Source organism: Ranitomeya imitator, chromosome 4 (assembly GCF_032444005.1).
Source record: "Ranitomeya imitator isolate aRanImi1 chromosome 4, aRanImi1.pri, whole genome shotgun sequence".
NCBI lineage: Eukaryota > Metazoa > Chordata > Amphibia > Anura > Dendrobatidae > Ranitomeya > Ranitomeya imitator.
Genome location: NC_091285.1, coordinates 677714996 through 677730996, shown reverse-complemented (window position 1 = coordinate 677730996; position 16001 = coordinate 677714996). Strand labels below are relative to the sequence as shown.

Below are 16001 nucleotides of genomic sequence, written 5' to 3'. Positions count from 1 at the left end.
CTAATTCCTCATGTTTGGCCCCATTAAAATAAAACCACTTATATTCACCAGCAGTGCCAGTGTCGTTCCAGCAGCAATCGAGGATCAAGGAGTAGTCAGAGATTAGCTGCAGCCCTGACTTCTGGGGACAGTGACACTGGCACTGATTGGGCACAGGGCTCACGTGACATAGCATCCATGTAAGCTTTGGAATCACGAGTGTTGGCACAGTGCAGGCAGTGGAGGTGAGTATAGTTGTTGTGTTAATGGTGCGAAACATGAAAAACGAGATGAGGTTGTCCAGGATTTCATTATCCTTTATGGGTGTACCTAGGCTACAGAATGCTGACAGTTTGCAATATACTCACTGTCAGCATCCTGCACTGTTGCCTAGATACCAAATGTCGGTATGTGACCAGTCTCACTCCTGATTTTGGAGGAGCTGGTCACAACCTGACACTCAGTATGCAGCAGACCCTCTTCCCTTCATGTTGCTTCTACTGCACAAGTGCCAAAAATGATTCCAGCACCTGCGCAGTGAGCCTTTCTCTTGCCGCCCTTGCACTGTGGAAGGCCTCTTTCACACGTTCTGGTGATTCCTGTACTGGAAACAACAGTATTAGTGAGATCCGAGGTCCATTTCTATGTGCCATTCGTATGTACGTATGTGATATCCATGTATCTGTTTACAGTCCGTGTGTCACATCCGTGTGTTCATCTGTCACATCCGTTTGCCATCCGACACATCCATGTGTCAACTGTGTGCCCATGTGACACGTACCTGCAGCTGGGAAAAGCAATACAGTTAGCTATTCCCAGGATTCGTGTGTGGAAGACAGCTCTCATCATTGTCGACAGGTCTCCCTAAGATTACCGCAACCAGGTGACCATGATGGGAGATGTTTTTAGCACCCGCTGTATACATTGTGCTGAAGACATGTCTCATCATCATTGTTGATGGGTATCCCCAAGATTAGCGCAACCAGGTGACAATGATGGGAGTTGTTTTTAGCACCCGCTGTGTACATTGTATGTAAAATTAAGAATTAAATTGAAAACTGTCATGGGCTCCCGCATAATTTTCATAAACACCACAGTGAAAACCCACGGTTGGGGGCTGATGATAATAATTTTGGAAAGGGAACAATTTCTCAAAACGCTTCCCAGGCTCTGAATAACCACTTACAGCTGTTTGCTTAGCCTTTACTGACTAGTTTACAGGGGGACCCCCAAAAAAGAATAATAAAGGGTCCTCCTATAAATCCAAACCAGCAAAGGCTAAACAGACAGCTATGGGTTGATATTAATAGCCTGGGAAGGGGCCAAGGATATTGACTCCCCCTGCCAGGCTATCAACATCAGCCCTTAGCCGCCCAAGAAATGGCGTGTTCAGAAGATGCTCCAAATCTGCTGCTTAGCCTTGTTCTTCCCACTTGCCCTGTGGTGGTGGCAAATGGGGTAATGGGGTTGGTGTTGATTTCAGCTTTGTATTGGTATCTGACATCAAGCCCAGGAGTTAGTAATGGAGAGGCGTCTATAAGATGCCCCCATTACTAACCCCATAGTCAAATTGTAGGAAAAACACATCCTGAATAAAATCCTTTATTTGAAATAAACTCTCCCCACACCTTTTACCAAAGCAGATTTATACTTACCTGTCTGATTAAAAGATAATCCACCTATGCCCATGTTCCCTGTAAAAGTAAAAAAAATAATAATATAATTATATTCCCCACCTGTCCAACAAGAAGATAATAATTTGTTCCTTAAAGAGTCTATCTCTGCTACATCTAGATGCCATATTGAACATTGGCATGATGTGAGCGTTCAGCCTGGCAGAAAGCAAAGACACTGAGCTGTGCTTGATAGCGCAGCATCAGTGTATTGCTGTGACGTGAATATGTTGAGCAAAGTTCATAGCGGACGAACTCTGTTGACCTCACTGATGTCACTGCCGGCGTGAGAATTTTCTCACGTGCTGCTCAGTGTCTCTACTGGATGCCAGGCTGAACATGAGACATGGGCTTCCATTGATTATCTTCTTGCCGGACAGGTGAGTATAAATTTGCTTTGTTATTTTTCATTTTTTTAAAATAAATGGGTAAAACAAGGTGGGGTGTGTTTATTTCAAATAAAGGACTTTATTCAGACTTTGTTTTTTTTTTTACAGTTTGACTACGGGGTTAGTAATGGGAGACGCCTCTCCATAACTAACCACTGGGCTTTATGTCAGCTGCCAATACAAATCTGACGACTCCAACCCTATTATCCCACTTGCTACCACCACAGGGAAAGTGGGAAGAGCCAGATTTGGCACATCTTATGGATGCGTGATTTCTGGGACTGATGTTGGTAGCCTAGGAGAGGGGCTATATTCCTGGCATCCCTAGAATATTGTCCGCTTTCTGAGATTACTAACATCAGTCTCCAGCTGTGGGCTTTCCCTCTGCTGGTTATGAAAAATACAATCCATTACAAGCTGGTTATGAAAATTACAAGCCATTTGTTCAATTTAATTCCTAATTTTACACATGATGTGGATGCTGAATAATACAACTCCTATCATTGTCGCCTGGTCGCGTTAATCTTAGAGTGACCAGGCGACAATGATGAGAGCTACCTTCAGCAACTGGCGCCTGGGAACAGCTAACTGTATTGCTTTTCCTAGGTGCTGAAACATTTCACTCGGCCACATGGACAGCACACGGATACAAGAATTTCACACGGTGTCACATACGTACATATGGATGGCATATACAGTGCCTTGCAAAAGTATTTGGTTCCCTGGAACTTTTCAACCTTTTCCCACAAATCAGGCTTCAAACATAAAGATACCAAATGTACATTTTTGGCTGAAGAATCAACTACAAGTGGAACACAATTGTGAAGTTGAACGAAATTTATTGGTTATTTAACATTTTTATGGAAATTCAAAAACAGAAAGTGGGGCGTGTAATATTATTCGTCCCCTTTAACTTAATACTTTGTTGCGCCACCTTTTGCTGCGATTACAGCTGCCAGTCGCTTGGGGTATGTCTCTATCAGTTTTATACATAGAGAGACTGAAATTCTTGCCCATTCTTCCTTGGCAAACAGTTCGAGTTCAGTGAGGTTTGATGGAGATCGTTTGTGAACAGCAGTTTTCAGCTCTTTCCACAGATTCTCGATTGGATTGAGGTCTGGACTCTGACTTGGCCATTCTAACACCTGGATACGTTTATTTGTGAACCATTCCATTGTAGATTTTGCTTTATGTTTGGGATCATTGTCTTGTTGGAAGACAAATCTTTGTCCCAGTCTCAGGTCTTTTGCAGACTCCAACAGGTTTTCTGCAAGAATGGTCCTGTATTTGGCTCCATCCAAACCATCTTCCCTGTCTCTGCTGAAGGAAAGCAGGCCCAAACCATGATGCTGCCACCACCATGTTTGACAGTGGGGATGGTGTGTTCAGAGTTATGTGTTGCCTTTATGCCAAACATATCATTTGGCATTGTTGCCAAAAAGTTTGAGCACCTTCCTCCACATGTTTGGTGTCTCCCAGGTGGCTTGTTGCAAACTTTAAATGACACTTTTTATGGATATCTTTGAGAAATGGCTTTCTTCTTGCCACTCTTCCATAAAGGACAGATTTGTGCAGGGTACGACTGATTGTTGTCCTATGGACAGACTGTCCCACCTCAGCTGTAGATCTCTGCAGTTCAGAGTGATCATGGGCCTCTCAGCTGCATCTCTGATCAGTCTTCTCCTTGTTTGAGATGAAAGTTTAGAGGGACGGCCGGGTCTTGGTAGATTTGCAGTGGTATGATATTCCTTCCATTTCAATATGATCGCTTGCACAGTGCTCCTTGGGATGTTTAAAGTTTTGGAAATAATTTTGTATCCAAATCCGGCTTTAAACTTCTCCACAACAGTATCACGGACCTGCCTGTTGTGTTCCTTGGTCTTCATGATGCTCTCTGTGCTTCAGACAGAACCCTGAGACTATCACAGAGCAGGTGCATTTATACGGAGACTTGATTACACACTGGTGGATTATATTTATCATCATTAGGCATTTAGGACAACATTGGATCATTCAGAGATCCACAATGAACTTCTGCACTGAAAGTAAAGGGGCCGAATAATATTGCACGCCCCTCTTTTCAGTTTTTGAATTTCCACAAAAATGAAAAAAAAAATACATTTTGTTAAACTTCACAATTGTGTTCCACTTGTTGTTGATTCTTCACCAAACATTTACATTTGGTATCTTTATGTTTGAAGCATGAAAGTTCCAGGGGGCTGAATACTTTCACAAGGCACTGTATATATTATATACATATGATTATTGGTATATATATATATATATATATATATATATATATATACTATAGACTCACATTACACAGTATTCCTATGGCAGGGGTAATGTTGGGGGTATGTGACGGCTCTGTCACCACTGTGGATGTGATGAGGAGTGTAGTGATCGGAGCTGCACTTCTACAGGACACAGGATTTCTGCAGTGTCACTGCCCCAGTGCCCGGATGAATGACAGAGGTCAGTGCTCAGCCAGATGCTAACAGCCAATGAGTGTGCATTGGGCGGGCAGAAGGTGGTGCGGGGCAGATACTAACAACCAATGAGTATGTAGCAGGCGGACAGAGGGTGGAGCTAGATACTGAGGCCGGGGTTGGGGCTTACTCTGGGTGTGAGCTTTGAAAAAAAAAGCTCATAGCGCTTCCTGCTGTGGAGAGCCGCATGTAAAAAATCTGTATGCGGGAAATGAAGTGAAATTGAAGAGGAATGAAAGGTATAAAGAAAAAAAACTAAATGTTTAGGGTGTTTTATATTACCATACAGCACAGATTAGCTTAAAAAAAAATTGGAATTTTCGGATCAGACAACCTCTTAATCCCTGAGTGGGAGCTGTTTTTTTAAATATAGTGAGGGGAAATTTTCTGGTGTAACCTGTTGCACTTTAGCCTGGTCTAAAGCCTGTGCCAAGGTGTCTGTGTGGGTCATTAAATGTTTTTTTAACTTGTTTAGAATTTGGAAAGCAATAAATGACACAAGGATTAAAAATGCAACAAAGTGAGTAACTGTGTTCCATTCCCCACCCCTGAGGAACTAAGACTATAGTGGATATAGTGGATCAATTTTGGCCAGAGTTTTACTTTAAAAATCATCTCTCCTCAAACACATCCGTTACCTTCTTCACTTTCCAGATTATCAGTCTCTGTAACATTGAATTCATCAGAAATGCAATTGCTATTTGGCACATCTGCAGTGAATTAAAAATAAAATTAATGCAACTCTCCACCTACAGAATAATAACATTAATACTACTAATAAAATTTTGTTATTTACATAGTGCCAACATATTCCTCAGCACTTTACATATAAGCGGGGACATATACAAACAATAAAGACATTACAGCATGCGTTTTTTTGAGTTTTTTACCGCAAAAACGCAAAAAAAAAAAAAACGCAAATGTGAAACCACCCTTATAAGGCCCATTTCACATTAGCATTTTGAGGAGCTGCAGAGGGCTGCGGACTTCCTCCGTGAAGCACTGCCCTTGGCCACACCTCCACCGTTAGCTCCGCCTACTTCTGCACGCGGCCTGTGTACCTATCTTTAACATTAGGTACGCAGGTCGTGCTGCTATATGCGGAAGCATCCGCATGCGTCGTTTTGACGATGCGGCGACCAGCGTAGGACGCAGCTTGTAGCAATTTTTTTTTCTCCGCATTGTCAAAACGGCGCATGCGGAAGCTTTCGCATGCAGCGGCACGACCTGCGTACCTAATGTTAAAGATAGGTAGGCAGGCCGCATGCAGAAGAAAGCTGAGCTAGCGGCGGAGGTGCGGCCGAGGGCGGTGCTTCACGGAGGAAGTCCGCAGCCTTCCGCAAAATGTGAAACTAGCCTAAGTGCAGTGACCAAGGGCTATTAGGTGCATGGAGGATGTGGAAAGAGAAAACTAGAACATTTATAAAGTGGGAACAGAGAAGAGATTAGTGAAGTGAGATGATAGGCCTGTCTAAGGATCCTTCTTCCTTCTAAAGCACCCATAAGAGTTACATACACTAAAGTAGGACAAACATAACTTTTGAGATAAAGTTTTTGGAACAGGAAGTGGTCAATGTTATCTTAACTCACTAATATGTCCATGTTCCATTTTGAAAAATGATTTTAGGTTGAACGTCAAGCAGAAAAAGCACACAACCTATTTAGTATATGACGAGGAACATTCTGACTATTTAGTCAAAGTATTTAATATTTATACAATACTGTGCAAATGTAAAAAAATATATAATGTAAGAATTGTTACAAGAACAGAAGCATTACTAGTTTGCTGTTATCAATTAACAAAATGCAAACTGAGAAACAAAAGAGGAATCTAAATCCCATCAATATTTGCAACCTTTTCCTACAGCACTTCTTTTAGGAACTTGTACACAGTTCATGAAGGGCCTCAGCAGAAGGTTGTTCCAAACATCTTGGAGGCCTAACTCCAGATCTTCTCTGTATGAGGTTTGTACAGATCTTTCTGCCTCTTCATGTGATCCCAGACAGACTGGATGATGTGAGATCAGGGGTCTGTGGGGCCGTATCATCACTTCCAGGACTCCTTGTTCTTCTTTACCCTGAATAAAGTTATTAATTACATAGGCTGTATGTTTGAAGTCACTTTCTTGCTACATAAGAAATTTGGAGCTAATCAGACGCCTCCATCTTGGGCTTTTATATTGGCTTTTTTTCTCACCAAGAAATGGCAACGTTGAGGACCATAAACTCAGTCGTCGACCAAGGAAACTTAGTGCTATTTCTCACCAAGAAATGGCAATGTTGAGGACCATAAACTCAGTGGTCGACCAAGGAAACTTAGTGCAGCGGATGAAAGACACAGTATGATGACTTCCCTTCAAAATCGGAAGATGCTCATCAGTGCCATCATCTCAGAACTCATCGGAACCAGACTCATCCAGTCTGTCTGTGATTACATGAAGAGACTGATGGATTTGCATAATCCTACACCCACAGAAGATCTCTGTTAGTTCTCCAAGACATTTGGAATAATCACCTTTTCAGGTTCCTTCAAATCCTGTGTGTAAGTCTGATGAAAACAAAGAGAGGTCAGGTCACCAAATATATGTGTGATTTACATTTCTTTTTTGTTCATTCACTTTGCATTTAATTAATTGATAAAAAATGAACTAACGCTTTTATTTTTGAAAGCTTTCAGACATTGCATTAATTTGTAGACACCTGTCTAAAACATTTGCATAGTACTCTATATACAAAGGAGTGGCACATGGTCGATATGTATATGTCCGAGGGACACGTCTTACTTACCAGGATTGCTACATACAATCTTGCTCAACGCTTCTTTTACATCTTTGATGGCGTCTTTATACTGCTGACTTACACTAATGCTGGACTTGTATACTATCTCAATGATAATATTGTAATCCACCACAACACTTCCACTACTGTGAATGAGAAATATAGCATGTTAACACAACAGGAAACAACTTCTAGACTCAAAAATGTCATCCAGTCTAGGCCTATAATTTTCAGGAGAAGTGAAGAACTACAACTCTAAAGAGTTCCTTGTGCGTCCAGCCCCACAGCTCCATGATACTAAATACAACCTTCCCCAGTATAGTCATATTTGTCATAAATGCTTAACCAACATACAATCCCATCATTGCTTACAAAGGAGCTACTGTGCCCCATATTTTCTGGTTGATGGCTAAATGCAAATCCATATATTTCCTACAGAGCTAATATTACCATCAGTGTAATATTTTGTTGGGTTATAATTAGGGATGAGCAAACGTGCTTAATTATCACTCGAGTATCACGGAGCTCGATTGTGCTCGTTACTTGTGAGTATTGGGCGGCGCTCGATGTAAAACTCGAATCCCACCCGGCATCTTTGGCACCTGTTATGTAGCCAATAAGCGTGTGAGGATTGCCTGTGAGTCACAGTAATGCCGTAGCCATCTTGGTTGTGTCATTATTGTGATTGGCTTCATCAGGGATTATAAAAGAACAGGCACTGCCTGGCTCCTCCGCATCCTCCTTCTCAGAGGTGGCATCTAGAGCATGTCCACATCAATCGGAAGCTGGAAGCTCTGCAGCACTGCCTCCTTGTGAAAAGCTACCGCGAATTGTGCCAGGCCCTGGGGGATATCAACTTACAATATGGATAAGCACCGTTAATGATGAGATATATCGTCAATATATCCACCGGACCAGTATATGGAGGGTGGGACAAATGATATATCAAATATTGTACCGTTCACCTGACATTACTATGGGACGTTAGTCTTATGAACACTGTCTCTTGGAGTATACATTGTACATTTAAATAGATCACGACTCCTACCTAGCCTTATATGATGATTATTTATCATTATACACTGTGATTACATAGAAGTTGTTTGTATGACCCAGGTCCTAGGCTCTCAACAAGGTTCTTCGGCCATCTTGAATCTTTATAAAGCATTGTGTATTTATCATAAACTTTTGGTATTTTTTTATATGTTATATGTAAAGTACTCCAATTTCTTTGGTTCAATATATTACAGGAGTTTACAATTTGCTATTATTCCAGTGAAACATTATATGGGGGCACATCAATTATTTTCTGGTTAAAAATGTTCCCATCCTTTTAAGATTAAGCTATTCTCTGTGAGTTAAATAATGCTGCCTAATATTATTAACATTAGATCTGTGTTTTTTACCACTGAACCTCCAACCATGAATAGTCGTGTGTGATAATGGCTGTAATCTCGTTTTGGCTCCAAAACTTGGCATGCTCATTCACTTACCAAGCTTAGTACATGTGTTCAACTTAATAGTTAAGTGTTTTTTTTAAATATTGCCAGATTTGCCAGCGCTTCTGGTCAAGGTACGCGACGTCAGTGCCCATTTCCGCAAGTGGGCTACATTTGCAGCTGCTCTGGCAATGCTGGAGCAGCACATACAATTGCAAACTCACCGACTGGTATTCGACATTACCACACACTGGAACTTCACACTGCACATGCTGGCAAGTCTTTGTGAGCAAAAGAGGCCAGTCGATGAGTACCAGCTCAGGTATTCTGGTCAACCTCCGCAAATAACAACTGAAGATTGGCCATGGAAGTCTGATATTTGTGCGGTTCTCGAAGACTTTGAGGACACCACAAAGATGGTGAACGGCAATAACGCCATAGTCAACTCAACGACTCCGCTCCTGTGCCTACTAAAACAGTCGCTGCTCTCAATTAAATATGAAGCTTTGCATGCGCACCAGAAGGTAATGGAGGAAGAAATAACACAGAGTAATTGTAGCCAGCCCAGCGTCATCTCATCTGCTCAGCGTGGATTGGGTAACAATGAGGAGATGGATGCTGAGGAGTAGGGGGAAGAGGAGGAACAGGAGCTGGTAACTAGAGCAACAGAGGCCAGTAACCACACCACCTTCGTCCTGTCTCTCCTACGTGGATGGGCTGTGGATAGAGATGGGGAGGAACAAGAGATGGAAAGTCGTCATCATGTTAGAGACAGGGAAATGTTGGCTGTATGAAGCTTGGCACATATGGCCAACTTTATGTACGGCTGCCTTTCCTGTGACTTTCGTGTTACATTTATCTTGGCTAAAAAAGTGTACTGGTTGTTCACCCTGCTAGACCCTCGCTACAAGGAGAACTTTGCATCTCATCTTCCTAAGGTGCAGAGGTCTTCTAACATGGTGCTATACCAGAAGGTCTTTGTGAAAAATATGTTAAAAAATTTCCCGCTAGAAAATGCTAGCTGCAGAGGTGAAGCTTCCTTGCCAACCAAGGAACAAAGGCCAGGGAGACACACAGCAGAGGCAGGGGTACACTGTTAGAGGCGTGGGAAAATTTCTTGACACCAGCCCAGCACCCAGGGCTTTATGGCCAGGTATTTTTGACAATGACAAATCAACGTGTGCACAACCTACAGTGGTGCATGGGTAGGTTCCCAAACCGTAATATCAAGCAAGTAAGAAACCCAGCACTCAACTTTGCGGTGAGAAGAAAAATGGGTAGTTTATTGTATCCCAAATTAAACGTTTCGGTCACATACAGGACCTTCGTCAGTAACTGAAAATTACATATATCAAAACAAATCATGTAATAAGGATAATATCAACACAAAAAACTAAATAAACAAAGTATATACACAAAATATACATGAACAACCGTACATGTACATGGCAATAAGGTGTAACTATGGTGCGCATATGGAAATGGAGAGTAATAGATATTGGCACAGTGAGTGAGAGAGACAGAGAAAAGGTTACGTACCAATTGTCGGGATAGAGGATGAATGATAATTGGCTATATACGCTGCCTATAGAAAAAGGAGGAGATAGTGGAAAACTAAAGTGGGAACTAAAGGTAAAAGAAGCCTACCGATAAAATCAAAGGTACAGCGCTTATTCCAAATGGAGGGAAATGTATCCTGAATCAATCTAGAGTGGAGATAGAGCAATCTTGTGGAGAGCAGCATACAAATGTATAGTTATACTAGCTATTGAACCCGTTCTACGCCCGGGTGGCGAGCATTTATATTGGTATATGGTCTCCATCCTGGTATGTGCTGCTCCATCCTGCGTCCCCATCCTGTCATGCGCTGCTCCATCCTGCGTCCCCATCCTGTCATGTGCTGCTCCATCCTGCGTCCCCATCCTGTCATGTGCTGCTCCATCCTGCGTCCCCATCCTGTCATGTACTGCTCCATCCTGCGTCCCCATCCTGTCATGCGCTGCTCCATCCTGCGTCTCCATCCTGTCATGTGCTGCTCCATCCTGCGTCCCCATCCTGTCATGTGCTGCTTCATCCTGCGTCCCCATCCTGTCATGTGCTGCTCCATCCTGCGTCCCCATCCTGTCATGCGCTGCTCCATCCTGCGTCCCCATCCTGTCATGTGCTGCTCCATCCTGCGTTCCCTTTCCTGTCATGCGCTCCTGCCATCCTGCGTCCCCATCCTGTCATGCGCTGCTCCCATCCTGCGTCCCCATCCTGTGATGCGCTGCTCCCATCCTGCGTCCCCATCCTGTCATGTGCTACTCCATCCTGCGTCCCCATCCTGTCATGCGCTGCTCCATCATGCGTCCCCATCCTGTCATGCGCTGCTCCATCATGCGTCCCCATCCTGTCATGCGCTGCTCCATCCTGCGTCCCCATCCTGTCATGCGCTGCTCCATCATGCGTCCCCATCCTGTCATGCGCTGCTCCATCCTGCGTCCCCATCCTTATGTGCTGCTGCATCCTGCGTCCCCATCCTTATGTGCTGCTGCATCCTGCGTCCCCATCCTTACGTGCTGCTCCATCCTGCGTCCCCATCCTTATGTGCTGCTTCCATCCTGCGTCCCCATCCTTATGTGCTGCTCCATCCTGCGTCCCCATCCTTATGTGCTGCTGCATCCTGCGTCCCCATCCTTATGTGCTGCTGCATCCTGCGTCCCCATCCTTATGTGCTGCTGCATCCTGCGTCCCCATCCTTATGTGCTGCTGCATCCTGCGTCCCCATCCTTATGTGCTGCTGCATCCTGCGTCCCCATCCTTATGTGCTGCTGCATCCTGCGTCCCCATCCTTATGTGCTGCTCCATCCTGCGTCCCCATCCTTATGTCCTGCTGCATCATGCGTCCCCATCCTTATGTGCTGCTGCATCCTGCGTCCCCATCCTTATGTTCATGCTGCATCCTGCGTCCCCATCCTTATGTGCTGCTGCATCCTGCGTCCCCATCCTTATGTGCTGCTGCATCCTGCGTCCCCATCCTTATGTGCTGCTCCATCCTGCGTCCCCATCCTTATGTGCTGCTCCATCCTGCGTCCCCATCCTTATGTGCTGCTCCATCCTGCGTCCCCATCCTGTTATGTGCTGCTCCATCCTGCGTCCCCATCCTTATGTGCTGCTCCATCCTGCGTCCCCATCCTTATGTGCTGCTCCATCCTGCGTCCCCATCCTTATGTGCTGCTCCATCCTGCGTCCCCATACTGTTATGTGCTGCTCCATCCTGCGTCCCCATCCTTATGTGCTGCTCCATCCTGCGTCCCCATCCTGTTATGTGCTGCTCCATCCTGCGTCCCCATCCTTATGTGCTGCTCCATCCTGCGTCCCCATCCTTATGTGCTGCTCCATCCTGCGTCCCCATCCTTATGTGCTGCTCCATCCTGCGTCCCCATCCTTATGTGCTGCTCCATCCTGCGTCCCCATCCTTATGTGCTGCTCCATCCTGCGTCCCCATCCTTATGCGCTGCTCCATCCTGCGTCCCCATCCTTATGCGCTGCTCCATCCTGCGTCCCCATCCTTATGTGCTGCTCCATCCTGCGTCCCCATCCTTATGTGCTGCTCCATCCTGCGTCCCCATCCTTATGTGCTGCTCCATCCTGCGTCCCCATCCTTATGTGCTGCTCCATCCTGCGTCCCCATCCTTATGTGCTGCTCCATCCTGCGTCCCCATCCTTATGTGCTGCTCCATCCTGCCTCCACATCCTTATGTGCTGCTCCATCCTGCGTCCCCATCCTTATGTGCTGCTCCATCCTGCGTCCCCATCCTTATGTGCTGCTGCATCCTGCGTCCCCATCCTTATGTGCTGCTCCATCCTGCGTCCCCACCCTTATGTGCTGCTCCATCCTGCGTCCCCATCCTTATGTGCTGCTCCATCCTGCGTCCCCATCCTTATGTGCTGCTCCATCCTGCGTCCCCATCCTTATGTGCTGCTCCATCCTGCGTCCCCATCCTTATGTGCTGCTCCATCCTGCCTCCACATCCTTATGTGCTGCTCCATCCTGCGTCCCCATCCTTATGTGCTGCTCCATCCTGCGTCCCCATCCTTATGTGCTGCTCCATCCTGCGTCCCCATCCTTATGTGCTGCTGCATCCTGCGTCCCCATCCTTATGTGCTGCTCCATCCTGCGTCCCCATCCTTATGTGCTGCTCCATCCTGCGTCCCCATCCTTATGTGCTGCTCCATCCTGCGTCCAAATCCTTATGTGCTGCTCCATCCTGCGTCCCCATCCTTTTGTGCTGCTCCATCCTGCGTCCCCATCCTTATGTGCTGCTCCATCCTGCGTCCCCATCCTTATGTGCTGCTCCATCCTGCGTCCCCATCCTTTTGTGCTGCTCCATCCTGCGTCCCCATCCTTATGTGCTGCTCCATCCTGCGTCCCCATCCTTATGTGCTGCTCCATCCTGCGTCCCCATCCTTATGTGCTGCTCCATCCTACGTCCCCATCCTTATGTGCTGCTCCATCCTGCATCCCCATACTGCCTCTGACCTGCTCGGCGCCGAGTGCTGGGGGGCCTGAGCAGGCGGGGACACCGGCGCGCTGTGGGGGTCAGGTGCCGGTATCGCCGCCAGCTCAGACCCCCCCAGCACTTACTATACTCACCTATCCGGCGTTCCATCGCTGAGCGCCGCCATCTTCCCGGTCTCCTGGCCGTGACTGTTCAGTCAGAGGGCGGCACCGGCGCGCATTAAGCGCGTCATCGCGCCCTCTGAACTGAAGGCCACAGACCGAAGACCGGGAAGATGGCGCCGCTCAGCGATGGAACGGGGACAGGTGAATATAGGCCGATACTCACCCTCCTGGCGGTCCCTGCTTCTGCGGTGGAGATCGTGGTGTGTGTTCAGTGTGAACGCACACCGCGATCTCCCGGGAGCGTCGCTCTGTGAGGCCCAGACTGCGCCGGCGCTTGCGCTTGCGCAGTCTATAGAGGCTTCGGACATAGTGACGCTCCCAGCGTTATATTATAGATATAGTCACACAAATATAATATATGAGGTGGTATACCTTACAGTTGGCCGGAATCGTGGTGTCCACCGCTGTGTAGGTAAGGACTGAAGGAGGAGGGCCTATTTAAATACCTGTAGGCGGGTGTGATGAGTACATTGTATGCTGCGGTGTGCACTGGCCGCTAGAGGAAGCGGAAAGGACGCGCTAAGACGAACAGAGCATGCTCGCATGATACACCAATAGAGGACGGTGCAGGGCGAGGGCCGGATGTGGCGTACCGGAAGTGGGGCACCGGACGCATCCAGAACAAGCCCGGTCGCCATGATGGATGTGGCAGGCTGTACTCCATAAGAGCGCCGGGAATATGGGAGATAGAATCTCCCAGATGTGAGAAGGAGAGGTGACAAAAACCGGATGTGACGCACCGGAAGTGGGGCGTCAAGCGACAACAAATTAAGTCGCCATGTTAGGAGAGGCACATAATACTATGAAGTGTCCGCTGTAAAATGTAGTGGATGGCACAGAGATCGGGGCATATAGTGTAATATAGTGCATGAGCACTAGGGGCCAAAGTACTATAACAGAGAAGGGACGTAGGCATGACTTAAAGAAAAGAGAAGAGGGGAAAGAAGGGAAAAAAAAGGGGATAATACAGAGTATATACTCCCATAAACTATTGTTGGCAGTAGAAAAATACTTTAATTAGAGAAACAGAAAAGTAGCAATGAGTGACCAGCTGAAAAGAAAAATAAAAAGGTGATGCTGGGGTGGACGTGACTAATCCGGAGCACTATGACAGTAGGTGGATAGGATGGTGCTCGTTATCCGTGGTGCCCATTAATCAATATAGACGGCTCTAAAAAGACAGAGAGAAAGAGTAACATTACATAGCAACAAATGTCACACAAATGCCATGAGTTCATAATCACGATTGAGGCCTTTAGGGGCCAAAGTCTCCAAGGTGTGGATCCAGAACGCCTCTTTCCTGTGGAGTAAAGCGACCCTGTCACCGCCCCTCCTAGGAGGTGGTACGCTATCGATAACCTGGTATCGCAATTGAGAGATTGAGTGGCCTGCTGAGTGAAAGTGGTGTGGAATTGGCAAGAGTAGATTCTGACATCGAATAGTGGATTTATGTTTCGAAATCCTGTCTCTTACTGACTGTGTGGTCTCACCCACGTATAACAACCCACACGGGTACTTGATTAGGTACACAACGTACGAGGACTCGCACGTGAAGAATTGATTAATCCTAAAAGTTTTGCCTGATCTGGGATGTTGGAAAGTGTTGCCCTTAAGTACATTGTGGCATTGTGCGCAATGGAGGCATGGAAATGTGCCATTCCTTGGGCGTGATAGAAACAATTGTCTACGTTGGTCTGCCGACCCAATATCGGCTTTGACTAAACTGTCCCTCAAATTGGGTGGCCTTCTGAAGCATTGTAGAAAAGGAGATCTAAACTCAGGTATATCCGGATGGGCTGTGGACAGGAGATGCCAGTGTCATCTGATGGCCTTGTGAAGGATGAAAGAGAAGGGGTGGTATGAGTGCACAAAGGGAATGCGTTTACCCTGATCCCTCGTGGGATGCCTAGGTGGAGGATTTCTTGATTGTGCTAGAACCCTTGGTGGATAACCCCTCTCTATGAATTTTGAGGTCATATTTTGAAGTCGATTCTCACATAAGGTTCTATCTGGCACTATACGCTTCACTCGTTGGAACTGTGATATCGGTATTGAGCGTTTGGTGGATGGTGGGTGAAAACTGTGGTAATGTAACAAGCTGTTTCTGTCCGTTGGTTTGGTAAAGAGGTCTGTAGTTAGGAAACCGGCTTGGTCCTTGAGTACCATGGTGTCCAAGAAATTAATTGAATGTGAATCATGGCTAATCGTGAACTTGATGCCTGGCCAGGCTCCGTTTAGGAATAAGAAAAACTCCTGCAAGGACTCCAATGTGCCTCCCCAAATGCAAAAAATATCGTCTATGAAGCGTTTCCATAGGGAGACATAAAAGGGATACTGAGAACCGCAAACGGATCAAGTTTTCCCGTGACACTATAGATTACGAGACCAATCAAGTGTACCGGTGGCAAGACAGCACTTCTTCTTCCCGACGTCAGCCTCCACGCAACCACAGATCCTCCACGGAATATTCTACCTCCGGCTCAGAACCAGAGAGGAACCCTAACTCCTCCACTTCAGCTTCTTTTTTAGGACCGCGATGTCGCTTCCCAAAAAGAAGACCCGACGGAGCAAATCAAAGAAGGGACACC

At 46.1% G+C, this 16001-nt stretch overlaps 1 protein-coding gene across 1 annotated transcript in view; it reads right to left on the bottom strand.

Moving 5' to 3' along the window:
- LOC138677304 (mucin-17-like) overlaps nt 1-16001 on the bottom strand; it is a 39761-nt gene that overhangs the window by 9649 nt on the left and 14111 nt on the right. Inside the window, exons 5-6 of the mRNA XM_069767339.1 lie at nt 7318-7454; nt 5169-5240 (exon numbers count right to left, since the gene is read on the bottom strand). Of these exons, the coding sequence (XP_069623440.1) occupies nt 5169-5240; nt 7318-7454 (209 nt within the window). The remainder of the gene's footprint in view (nt 1-5168; nt 5241-7317; nt 7455-16001) is intronic.